This window comes from Epinephelus lanceolatus, chromosome 1 (assembly GCF_041903045.1).
Source record: "Epinephelus lanceolatus isolate andai-2023 chromosome 1, ASM4190304v1, whole genome shotgun sequence".
NCBI lineage: Eukaryota > Metazoa > Chordata > Actinopteri > Perciformes > Serranidae > Epinephelus > Epinephelus lanceolatus.
This window is the reverse complement of record NC_135734.1, coordinates 36,851,350-36,862,530: the sequence shown is the minus strand read 5'-3', so window position 1 is coordinate 36,862,530 and position 11,181 is coordinate 36,851,350. Positions and strand designations below refer to the sequence as shown.

General features: G+C 41.5%; 2 protein-coding genes across 2 annotated transcripts in view; one reads left to right on the top strand and one right to left on the bottom strand.

Annotated features, from left to right (window-relative positions):
- The first annotated feature begins 216 nt into the window (after positions 1 to 216).
- Positions 217 to 2,907, top strand: cox14 (cytochrome c oxidase assembly factor COX14). Its single transcript, XM_033627161.2, has 2 exons — positions 217 to 346; positions 2,479 to 2,907. The coding sequence occupies exon 2, from the start codon at positions 2,489 to 2,491 to the stop codon at positions 2,663 to 2,665; it is 177 nt and encodes a 58-aa protein (XP_033483052.1). The 5' UTR covers positions 217 to 346; positions 2,479 to 2,488; the 3' UTR covers positions 2,666 to 2,907.
- A 37-nt stretch (positions 2,908 to 2,944) lies between these two features.
- The window catches only part of cers5 (ceramide synthase 5), a 36,956-nt gene continuing 28,719 nt past the window's right edge, over positions 2,945 to 11,181 (bottom strand). The window contains exons 9-10 of the mRNA XM_033627159.2: positions 9,402 to 9,558; positions 2,945 to 4,628 (exon numbers count right to left, since the gene is read on the bottom strand). Of these exons, the coding sequence (XP_033483050.2) occupies positions 4,464 to 4,628; positions 9,402 to 9,558 (322 nt within the window). The 3' untranslated portion in view covers positions 2,945 to 4,463. The remainder of the gene's footprint in view (positions 4,629 to 9,401; positions 9,559 to 11,181) is intronic.

Here is an 11,181-nt window from a genome sequence, read left to right as displayed (position 1 = left end):
TTCCTGGTTAGTTTGTGGTGCGTAGATTTAACCCTCTGTGATACACGGTATGATGTCACTTGAAAAAAAAAAGTTTTTGTAGTGTCTTTTTTAATTATTATTATTTTTTGAATATAAAATAGACTTGGTAAACATATTTTAATGCATTGTATGTACTCCGGGTCAGTAGGTGGCGCTGTGGGACTTTGCACGCAGTTTTGTCGAAAGAAGAAGATAGTCCCTCCTGGTTTGCCGTACCTTACGAAAACGAAGGTTAGTTAGCTTGCGTGCTAACTTCACATGACGGGGTGCTGACATTGAGGACAGCTACGACAACCCGCGCTTCTTATCCCCCTTTAAAATAGAGGTAAGAAAAGATTTAAGTATTTAACTCAGAAAAGACGTGATGAAGACGTGAGTTATTTCAAAGTCGATAAAACAGTGTGCTAACTTGTGTAAACAACACAGCTAACCGAGTGCTAGCTAGCATATAGTGATAAAGCAACAGAGGACGTAACTTTTATGGACATTAATCAGACGATCTGTTAAATTACGAGTGGTGCTTTAATGTGCCTCACATCACCAGTGACTGTTACAGATATTTGCCTGTTAACGAGCACTGCTACTGTTAACGGAGCTGATAAAATCACCGTATGAATGGGAATGTGTGGCGTTATATATTTAAAATAAAATGCAAATCGTCACCATTCACCGCAGCTGGGACGCTCAAAATGGCAGTTAGTTTTACTAACAGACTGACAGCTGATTCTGAACTGTCGGCTATTTTTCATAAGCCAACCGCTAAAATTTCAAGTGTATTGGTGTCTAACGCTAAATCCTAGCAATGTGGGTTTTTGCTTTACTTAAAAGGGAACACCATACAAATTAACAATTGTAATATGTTATCGAGGCCTGTGAAAGTTTAATCAATAATTGTGAACGTGAGCTGCTCTCTCTGAAATCCAGAAACCAGAAGTGAGTCTCAAACTTGTGATGTCACAGGGTATCAAGTCTGGAGCTGCTCCATAGACAATGAACGGAAGACTGAATTTGTGAACCAGTATATCCAAATGACCTTTGCTTCATTGTAGTGCTCTCATTTGTGAAACTGAAAATGTACCTAATACTTAGTCAGTCGTCTGGGTGCTCTTAGTGTCATCTATAACCCACCCATCCATCCATTTTATCCACATATCCGGAGCTGGGACCGGGGTTAGCATGCTGAACAAGGTACTCCAGGCATCCCTCTCCACAGCAACACTTTCCAGCTCCTCCTGGGGGACCCCAAGGCGCTCCCAGGCCAGATAAGATATATAATACGTCCAGTATGTTCTGGGTCTGCCCTGGGACATCCTACCTGTAGCTAGTCTGTGATGCCAGGGGTCAGCATGCCTGGGTCCCTTCCCCTGCCTGCCGCCTGGCACACACTGTACCTGACCTGATACATATCTCTGCGAGTGATGGGCCCACAACGCTTTTCCTAATGCTTCGGTGCAATCTGACTTTGAGTAACTCACCTGGTATAGGGACACCGCCCCCATGCGAAGTCTGATTGCACTGTAACATCAGGGTCCTCTTCAATCACTTGTGGTTTGGTCCCTCCCCTGGAACTTATTTGCCTTGGGAAACCCAACCAGGAGCTATGTTCTCTTTACAACACAGCACCCAGGTGTGGAGCAGCTCCAGACTTTATACCTGATGACATCACAAATTTGACTAAGTCACAAGGTTTTAGCTCTCCAGCTTTGGGATTTCAAAGAGAGTTTACTAATGGTTTTTGGACTGTTGTAGACCACAGGAGTAACATAAGAATTTTGAAAATGGTATTTTCCCTTAAAGTACTGAACTGAAGTAGTGGAAGAATTATTCAGCTTTTAACAGTACAGCATTCAAAATTCAAATGCATATTTTGGCATTAACTAAATGTACTTAAAATGGTCCCTTTCAGAGTTGCTGTATGAATTACGGTATTGTATTATAATAACATATCAGCAAACCTTTACTCTTTATATTGTTGGTTAGTTTTATTTATAATAATAAATCATGTTTTATAAGTTCACTATGTATTCTGTTTAATTATTATGCTGTAAAACAATGAGTTACTGTAGCTTTCAGACAAATGTAGTAAGCAGAATGCAGTTTTTTCTCTAAAATACAGGTCCACTTGCAGGTTTTAGTTTCTGTGAGAATTTGCTGCCTTTCTTTGTCATCTGTGATAGTAACTGAAGAGTCTTTAGGTTTTGGGATGTTGGTCTGACAAAAGAAGCAAGATGAATACGTCAGTCTGGGTTTGGAGGAAATTGTTCTGAGCATTTTTCATAATTATTTGACAATTTATAGACAAAACTGTTAATGGATTGTCAAAATAATCATCACATTAGTGGATAATTAAAATAATCGTTAGTTGCATCCTGAGTCATATTGCCATCCTCTGTAGTATCCGAAGTAAACTATTTTGGTGCTAAGCCTGCTCTGACTTCCTGTTCTCGGTTCCTTCAGGATCCTCATCATGGTGTCTGGAAAGCGGCTGGCTGACATCGGCTACAAGACGTTTTCTGCTTCGATGATGCTGCTGACGGCCTACGGAGGCTACCTGTGTGCGATGCGAGGGTACCGCTATATGCAGAAGCAAAAACAGCTGAAACTGGCAGCAGAAAACCAGAACCCTGAAGTCATCAAAGACTGACGTGAGATGGACTATCCTTGTTTTTGCAAAGATGAGGACATTACCCATTCCTCCTTTTTTTTCCTGTCCATCGCTAAATCGTGAAGATGATAATTCTTCTCAGGACTTTAAAGTGATTTCATTGTGACGATATCGTCCCCTCCAAAGGAAGATGTTGTAAAATCCAGGCTTGTGTGTTTCAGGAGTGAAGATGGCTGTAATCGTTTGTATTAAATTATATTAAATGCCTTAAACCACGCTAAGCAATGTAGTGTTCATAAATAGGACTGCAACAAGAAAGACCTTTCAACAACAGAATATATTTGGAAATATATTTTTACAAGGCACTCAAGTGAGAACGTCATACCAGATTAAGTATAGTCCTCATACCTGGATTCCTCAATAGGCAGTGACAAACAATTTCATAAACATTTGGTCTCGGAAGAAGTAGTAAAAAAACATTAAGACAGAAAAAACAAGTCACAAAATTGCCAAACAACATCGTCAAAGGGTTAATTCACAATAATCTCAGAGGGCAGGTATTGCTGCTGTTTAAAGTGTGTTGTACTTCAGATCAAACACTGCCATTGCCATTCTTTTAAAGGGGACGGTTCACACAAAAATCAAAAGTACGTATTTTTCCTCTTATCTGTAGTGCTGTTAATCAGTCTAGATTGTTTTGGTGTGAGCTGCAAAGTGTTGGAGATGTCTGCCTTCTCTCTAATACAATGGAACTAGATGGCACTCGGCTTGTGGTGCTCAAAGCTTTCTACCGAACTACACCTGCCAACTGTATCACTGTGCAGAAGGAAGCGTGCATCTACTGCTAGCTCACCTAGCACCAGTGACCTAGCCAAAGTTACAGCTCAGCTGAGGAGGACAACATTAATGTTTTCATCTCGCGCTGTCGCAAGCACGAGTCTCCCATCTGTGAGTAGATGCACGCTTCCTTCTGCGCAGTGCTACGGTTGGCAGGTGCAGTTCGGTAGAAAGAAAATAGTTCCTACATGGAACTGCTCACAACAAGGTCTGTGGATTATCTTGAGTAACCGGGTCATGATTTCTGGAAAGAGACATTGACGTTGAGTTTTTCTGATGGTTTTTTTTTTTTTTTTTTTTTGGTGCTTTGAACATCACAAGCTGAGTTCCATGTAGTTGCATTATATTTGAGAGAAGGCAGACATCTCTATGGCTGATATCTCCAACACTTAGCAACTCACACCAAAATAATCTATAGGTAAGAAGGAAGAATATGTACGTTTGACATTGGAGTGAACTGAAAGATATATCACAGCCATAACAATACAATTATTTATACATATAATACCTGCTGTAACATCACGCAGTAGAAATGCAAACTTCAGAGTTTGAACCCACAGATTTTCTGCCCTTTGTGGTCCAGTGTGAATTAACCCTCAACACAAAAATAATCAAGTTCATCTGACCAATAAAACTGGGAGAGAACATTGAAACCAATTTACATCTACAGCCAAACTCAGCACAAAAAAAAATCCCATCATTTGAAAATTAAGTTGAAGCAAATCACTTGCTTCAACTGATTTCCATATCATCTAGGCTTTTACATGTCACCTCTCGAGTTGTGTCATGTGTCATTACAGGGCTCTTCAAAGCAGACGTCAGGTGTCTGCATATCCATCTTCAGTTCATAAATCTGTGCGCTCTCACTGTCGGTGTGATAGTGGATTGTATGTGTGTGTGTGGGCGTGAGCTTTGCACATCAAGGGAATGTCATAAGACAAACAAAGCTCTTGGAGACTTGGTTGTGAGGGATGAACTGCAGGGGGCTCCCTGCTTCATGTCACCAGCTGCTGTGGTTCTGCACTCGAGCTTTGGCAGAAGCACAGTGGCCGTTGGTGCCGTTTTCTCCTTTGGGACTGTGAGGAGAAGCCTTGAGGCCTTCTGTGGGCGTGTCGCGCTCTTCCTCAGAGCTGCTCTCAATGTCACTGCGGACATCGTTGCACACCTAGAAGACAGAGGGAGGAGGAAACAGGATATTATTCTTTTTTCAAGTAAGCACAAACTACAAAGCACAGACAGAGTAATGTAAACACTAAAAAATGTCCTGCTTTGAAGTAACAATTATTGTAACAAACGATGCTATAAAAAAGCAGCGTGACCTATTTAAAGTGGAATTTGTGAGGTTTATCTTTTTGGGATATGGTGTGATTTTATTGCAGATGAAACAAGAGACTCATGTAGCTGTTGGGAGTTCAGTGTGGGGCTGCTGCTCTGGACTGTACTTGTGACTGGGTGGAAAAGTCATCAATATATTTCTCATAATTGTAGGTACGTTGCACTGAAGGGGGAAAACATTAGTAATAATATTGTTAAGTATTTAAAAACAGAAATTATCTAAAGATAAAAAGAATGAACAAAAAGCACAAGACAAATTAAAGTAACGAAGCTGAGGCCATCCCCCAGATTCTCCAACTCTGCAGTTATAGAAGAAATACTCAGATCTTTTACATAAAGGGACAGTTCACCACAAAATCAAAAATACATATTTTTACTCCTATCTGTAGTGCTGTTTATCAGTCAAGATTGTTTTGGTGTGAGTTGCCAAGTGTTGGAGATATCAGCCGTAGAGACGTCTGCCTTCTCTCAAATATAATGGAACTAGATGGCACTCAGCTTGTGGTGCTCAAATTGCCAAAAATATACATTTGGAAAACTCTACATCAATGTCTCTTTCCAGAAATCATGACCCAGTTACTCAAGATAATCCACAGACCTTGTTGTGAGCAGTTTCATGTAGGAACTATTTTCCTTCTACCAAACTACACCCACCAACTGTGTGACTGCACAGAAGGAAGCGTGCATCTAATACTAGCTCACCTAGCACCACTGACCTCAGCCGAGGAGGACGCCATTAATGTTTACACCTCATGCTGTCACGAGCATGGGCCTCTTGTCAGTGAGTAGATGCACACTTTCTTCTGCGTAGTGATACGGTTAGCGTGTGTAGTTCGGTAGAAAGAAAGTAGTTCCTACACGAAACTGCTCACAACAAGGATTGTGGATTATCTTGAGTAACCAGGTCATGATTTCTCTAGAGACACTGTTGTTGAGTTTTTAATTTTTTTTATTTATTTATTTATTTTTTTGGCGCTTTGAGCACCACAAGCCAAGTGCCATCTCGTGCCATTATATTCAAGAGAGGGTAGACATCTCTATGGCAGATATCTCCAACACTCTGCAACTCATACCAAAACAATCTAGACTGATAAACAGCACTAAATGCAAATGGAAAGTATGTGTTTTTGATTTTGGGATGAACTGTCCCTTTAAGCAACAGTAGAAATACCACAGTTAAAAAATACTGTTACCAGTAAAACTCCTGCATTCAACATCTTAGATACTTTTGCTGAAAGTGACAATACACTTTCAGTATTAAAGTAAAAGTACTCTCTATGCAGCTAAAATAGGCTCTGTAGTTGTTACATTATAATATATTTGATTATTATTGATGCAGTAGTAATTTGCAAAGTAATTACAAGTACTTAATAAATGCAGTGTTGTAAAAAGTAAAAAAAAAATATTTGCCTTAAAATGTCATGGAGTAGAAGTTTACATCTACTAAAAAAGTAGAACAAGTAAACTACAGGTAACTCAGAGGTGTACTAAAGTAAAATACTTGAGTAAATGTAGAGCTACATTAACGGCTCACAATGTTTAGAAACACAACCACTAATAAGTAACTGCAGGGAGCTATTACTTCACATTAAGGGTTAAAAGCAGGTTGGGAACCACTGGTTTAGTCTGATGGCAGGTGTATTTCACTGTGCAGCTTCATGCCACACACATTTCTCATTCATGCAAATAACCACAGGGTGGTGGTGCTGCACAAATTCATCACGCTGCTGCCTAATGAGAAACAGTTACGCATACCTGACATTCATGACACTATCACCACATGACTCATCATTTACACCCCGCACTTACTGACGTCTTTGTGAGTGAGATTAAATCTAAGTGTTTGATTTACTGCAGCAGCAGCTGTCCAACTGAAAGGGAAAGCTCAGATTTTTTTGAACTGCAGTTGCATGAGGTGTTTATTCACAGTCAGTGTGTCACCTACAGTAGATGGTGGGTGGCATGCCTCCAGTTTGGAGAAGCAGGAGGGAGTACAACCATGACCATATCTATGCTCTCCTTAAAGCCACACTCCATTAACAACAGCAGTAATTTAACATGGCAGAACATGGGAGCTGCTGGTTTACCGCTGCCTGTTAATGTGTGACTTTAGTGAATCTGAACTAACACTTTAGTTCTAGTAACACAAAGACAAACTAGCTGAGCTCAAGGTAGCATTAGGCCCTGATCACACACAAAGCGCACTGCACTGCCATTTTTTTAATTGAATGGCACTAGTAAAAAAATAACACTCGCTTCACCTTTTTATTGTTGCCAGGCAACCACCCCATCATGTCCTTACACTAACCTTCCTGTGTGATCAATGTACGTTTTTTTTCCACAGTAATCAGTAGGTAGTTCCTAAAATGTTGAGGCAGAGGGTACTTCCTGTAGCTCTGGTTGAGGGCGAGAGGCTGTCAGCAAATAGTTTGTTAGGCACAGGGAACCAGAGATCTGTGTGGGTACATGAGACACTAAAAACGAGGGTGGATCATGGGGAGTACCACCAGTTGGTCCAGGAGCTTCTCCTCCATGATGGCTGTTTCCAGGCATGTTTTAGGATGACTGTGGGCAGTTTGACAACTTGTTGTCTATCATCGAGGCAGTATAGCTCTGGGTATCCAGCAACCACTACCATCAGTTTGTCCTCCATTGTTTACAAACTGTAGACTTGTTGTTGTGACCGCCACAGAAGGTCCACCGCCTCTCACATCATCTGATTTGACAATTGGAAAAAAGATAATGACGGTTTTTCAACTCGAGGAGATCAGAGAGCTCCAGTAAAAATGGCAGGCACCTAGAGCGTAGAAATGCAAGGCATGTTGCAATGCAAAAACCGTGAGCAGAAGGCTTCATACTCATTAAAAACAATTACAAAAAGGCGCCTCCACCTGCTAAAACACTTTCTGTGTGATCAGGGCCTTAGACCAGCAGCTCCCGTGTTCTGTGAGGTAAAATGACGGTTTCTGTCAGATGAGTGGTAGCTTTGAAGAGAGCATAGATAACAGCTTCAGTTCCTCAAGTGAAAAATCACCGTCTGATGGCAAGGTAAACCGTGACAAGATTCTTAATTTAGTGTACACTTAAACTTTTCTTTTTTAGGTGGCTAAAATACATTTTGCTGCCGTCTCCACCTACAGCAGTACATGGTTTAGCTTCTGTGCCACTACTCATAAGGCCCCGTGTCCACCAAAGCGTTTCTTTTTTTTTTCAGCTGAATACGGCAGGTGCCCCTCATGAAACACTCAGCTGGGAGTGCTTGAGAGCACCTTGGAAGCGTGGTGTTTTTTCAGCTGAGACGCTTTGCATATGGTTGCTGTGATACGGAATATCCACAGAAGTAAACATGTCAGCACAAGGTAGAGTACTTCCTTTGGCTGAGGGGAAGGGGTGGAGGGAGAGGACAGACCTTTCATAGTGCAACGTAATTATGACTCGCTCCCATTGCTAAGTATTAAGAAAATACGCCGGCCTCACAAAAAAACAAAACACTTTGGTAGACACAACCCTGAACTGCTTCTCCAAATTGGGGCAATGCTGACTGCCATCTGCTCTATCTAATACACTATACAACCCAATTTAAGAAAATCCGAACTGTCCCTTTAAGGTGTGTGAAAGGAATAACAGCAGGAATGAGTCGACAGAAACTTACAGCCAGAAACAGAGAAGGTGAAAGTCTCAAGTGGACAAAGCAAACGGAGAGGAAGCGAGAGACTAGTGGAGAAGGGCTCACTGGACAAAGACAGACAGAAAGACAGGATCTCCCTCTCTCAATCCAGAGGGAGAGGAAACAAACGCCGTCTGCAGAGAGAATGAGACAGAGTCAGGGACAGCTGGGAGAAAAAAGTGAAGAGGCAGCAAATGCATCACCAAAAATAGCCGTGATGTTGTGTTTCAGTAAACATGCTGGTCATAGACAGATGTCTGGTTGGGACTGATATTTATTTGATGTTCATTAAAGCCTTCTTGAGTCAATATTTTAGGGTCAATCGTGTTACATTTTTGTTAATCTTTGCTGACACAAGAATCAAGTGTTGTTTTTTTAATTTGACCACTTTGGTGAGTTTTAGCTGCACTTAAACTCATGAAATTACACTGCACAGAAGTGAAACCAACAGGTGTCTGTACCACAAAAATAAATGGGTCAAAAGATGTTTGTATGTTCTAGTAGCTGAGAAACAAACTTTTGGATGTTTAAGATGTCAAACCCTTCAGCGGGTTATTAGAGAAAGGCTGCGACTAATGATTTTCAGTATTGACTCATCTGCTGCTTAGTTCCTAAAACAAAAAGATAAAGAAAATAATCATTTGCTTGATAAAATGTCAGGTACCCATTAAAATTTCTGAAAGCACAGGAGAAAATCTTTAAATGTCTTGTAATGTTTGACCAGAACTCTAAAATCCAAATATATTAATTAGAAAAAAATTCATATTTTAGAGGCTGTCGTTGTGAATTTTTGTTCTTCCTTTACAAAACTATCACAATATTTTATACCGATAGTTGAGATAGATTTTTGGACAATCAACTAAGTATTTAAATTGACTTATTGTTTCAGCTCTACACTACAATACTTGTCGGTAATGTGTTTGTGCGGTGACCCACCTTGCCCCGCAGCATGGCTTTGACAGCTATACGGGCTATGAGGTAGAACCAGATGATATGCAGCACTTGGAGGACCAGCAGCAAGAAGTTAAAGAGCCACCAGGACGGGAATGGCCCAACTATGGCCCAGCTCTCAAACATAGTGGAGTTCAGGACCCTGCAACACAAGAAGAAGACTTGTCATCTCAAGAACGTCTTACTAAAGGATGGTGTGCTGAAATTAAAGACGCCACAGAGATACAGTCTTCAACTGCTGTCTGTTTGTTTTAATCCTAATTTATTGTTAAATGAATGTGTAAATTACCCTGTTGATTTGAACTTTTTTTTTTTTTTTGTTTTTGGAAAGGCCTCTTTATTTTGGATTTGGTTTTGACATGACAGACAATCAGTTTATAGCTTCACCCAGCAACTCTCCATACATCCGTCAAACCAACCATCTGAAGCACCCTGGATCATCAACCAGTGCGTACAAACCAAAGACAGCCGCCCACAGACACCATAAGTGTAGACATGATCAACTGATCATGTCTACACTTATGATGTAGCCGCCCACAGACACCATAAGTGTAGACATGATCAAGTCTACACTTACGGTGTCTGTGGGCGGCTATTTTGAACTTACTTAGAAGCCACAACATCCATTTTTGTTACTTAGCGAATATGTTGACACTGTATGTTTCAACAACACTGGCTGTGATTTATGTGTGGTAAGTTGCAAAAAAGACTTGGTTATGGTTAGAAACGATCACATTTTGGCCTTAAAATACCCTGTTTTGGTGGCACAATCCCTGCTGTAAACGCAACAGTGTCTCAGTAAAAGGCACCTACTTTTTGGGGCACTATCCTGGCAGGAAATGCAGCCATATCTAGGTGAAAACCTGCTTTCTGTGGCACTGTCCTGGGCAGGAAACTCAGTGATGCTTTTTCATGGTGCTATCCCAGCAGGAAATGCAGCCATGTCTTAGGCTCACAAGTCAGTCTTTAGAGGCTTTGCGGAGATAGGTAAAGGTAAAGGTAAAGTTCCACTGATTGTCACACACCTGAATGTGTGAAATTTGTTCTCCGCATTTGACCCATCCCCTGAGGGAGCGGTGAGCAGCAGCGGTGCCGCGCTCGGGAATCATGGGTGATCTAACCCCCCAATTCCAACCCCTGATGCTGAGTGCCAAGCAGGGAGGCAATGGGTCCCATTTTTATAGTCTTTGGTATGACCCGGCCGGGGATCGAACCCACGACCTCCCAGTCTCAGGGTGCACAGTCTACCACAAGGCCACTGAGCCGGTCAAGGAGATCTCTGATTGTCTAGTGGCGAGACTAGCCATGTCTAGGTACAAACCCGCTTTTTGTGACACTATCTCAGCTAGAAAGGCAGCAATAACTCAGTAAAAAACAGCCGCTTTTTGGGGTACTATCCTAGCTTTTCATAGCACTATCCTGGCTAGAAACACAGCATTACTTGGTAAATAACAATCGCTTTTCACGGCACTATCCCAGCAGGAAGTGCAGTAATGTCTCGGTAAAGAGCAACCACTTTATATGGCATTATCCCGGCAGGAAGTGCAGTGATGTCTCGGTAAAGAGCAACCACTTTATATGGCATTATCCCGGCAGGAAGTGCAGTGATGTCTCGGTAAAGAGCAACCACTTTATATGGCATTATCCCGGCAGGAAGTGCAGTGATGTCTCGGTAAAGAGCAACCACTTTATATGGCATTATCCCGGCAGGAAGTGCAGTGATGTCTCGGTAAAGAGCAACCACTTTATATGGCACTATCCCGGC

What these genes read in the sequence shown, in the direction of transcription:
- cox14 (XM_033627161.2), top strand. Translation starts at nt 2,489, where the DNA reads ATGGTGTCTGGAAAGCGGCTGGCTGACATCGGCTACAAGACGTTTTCT.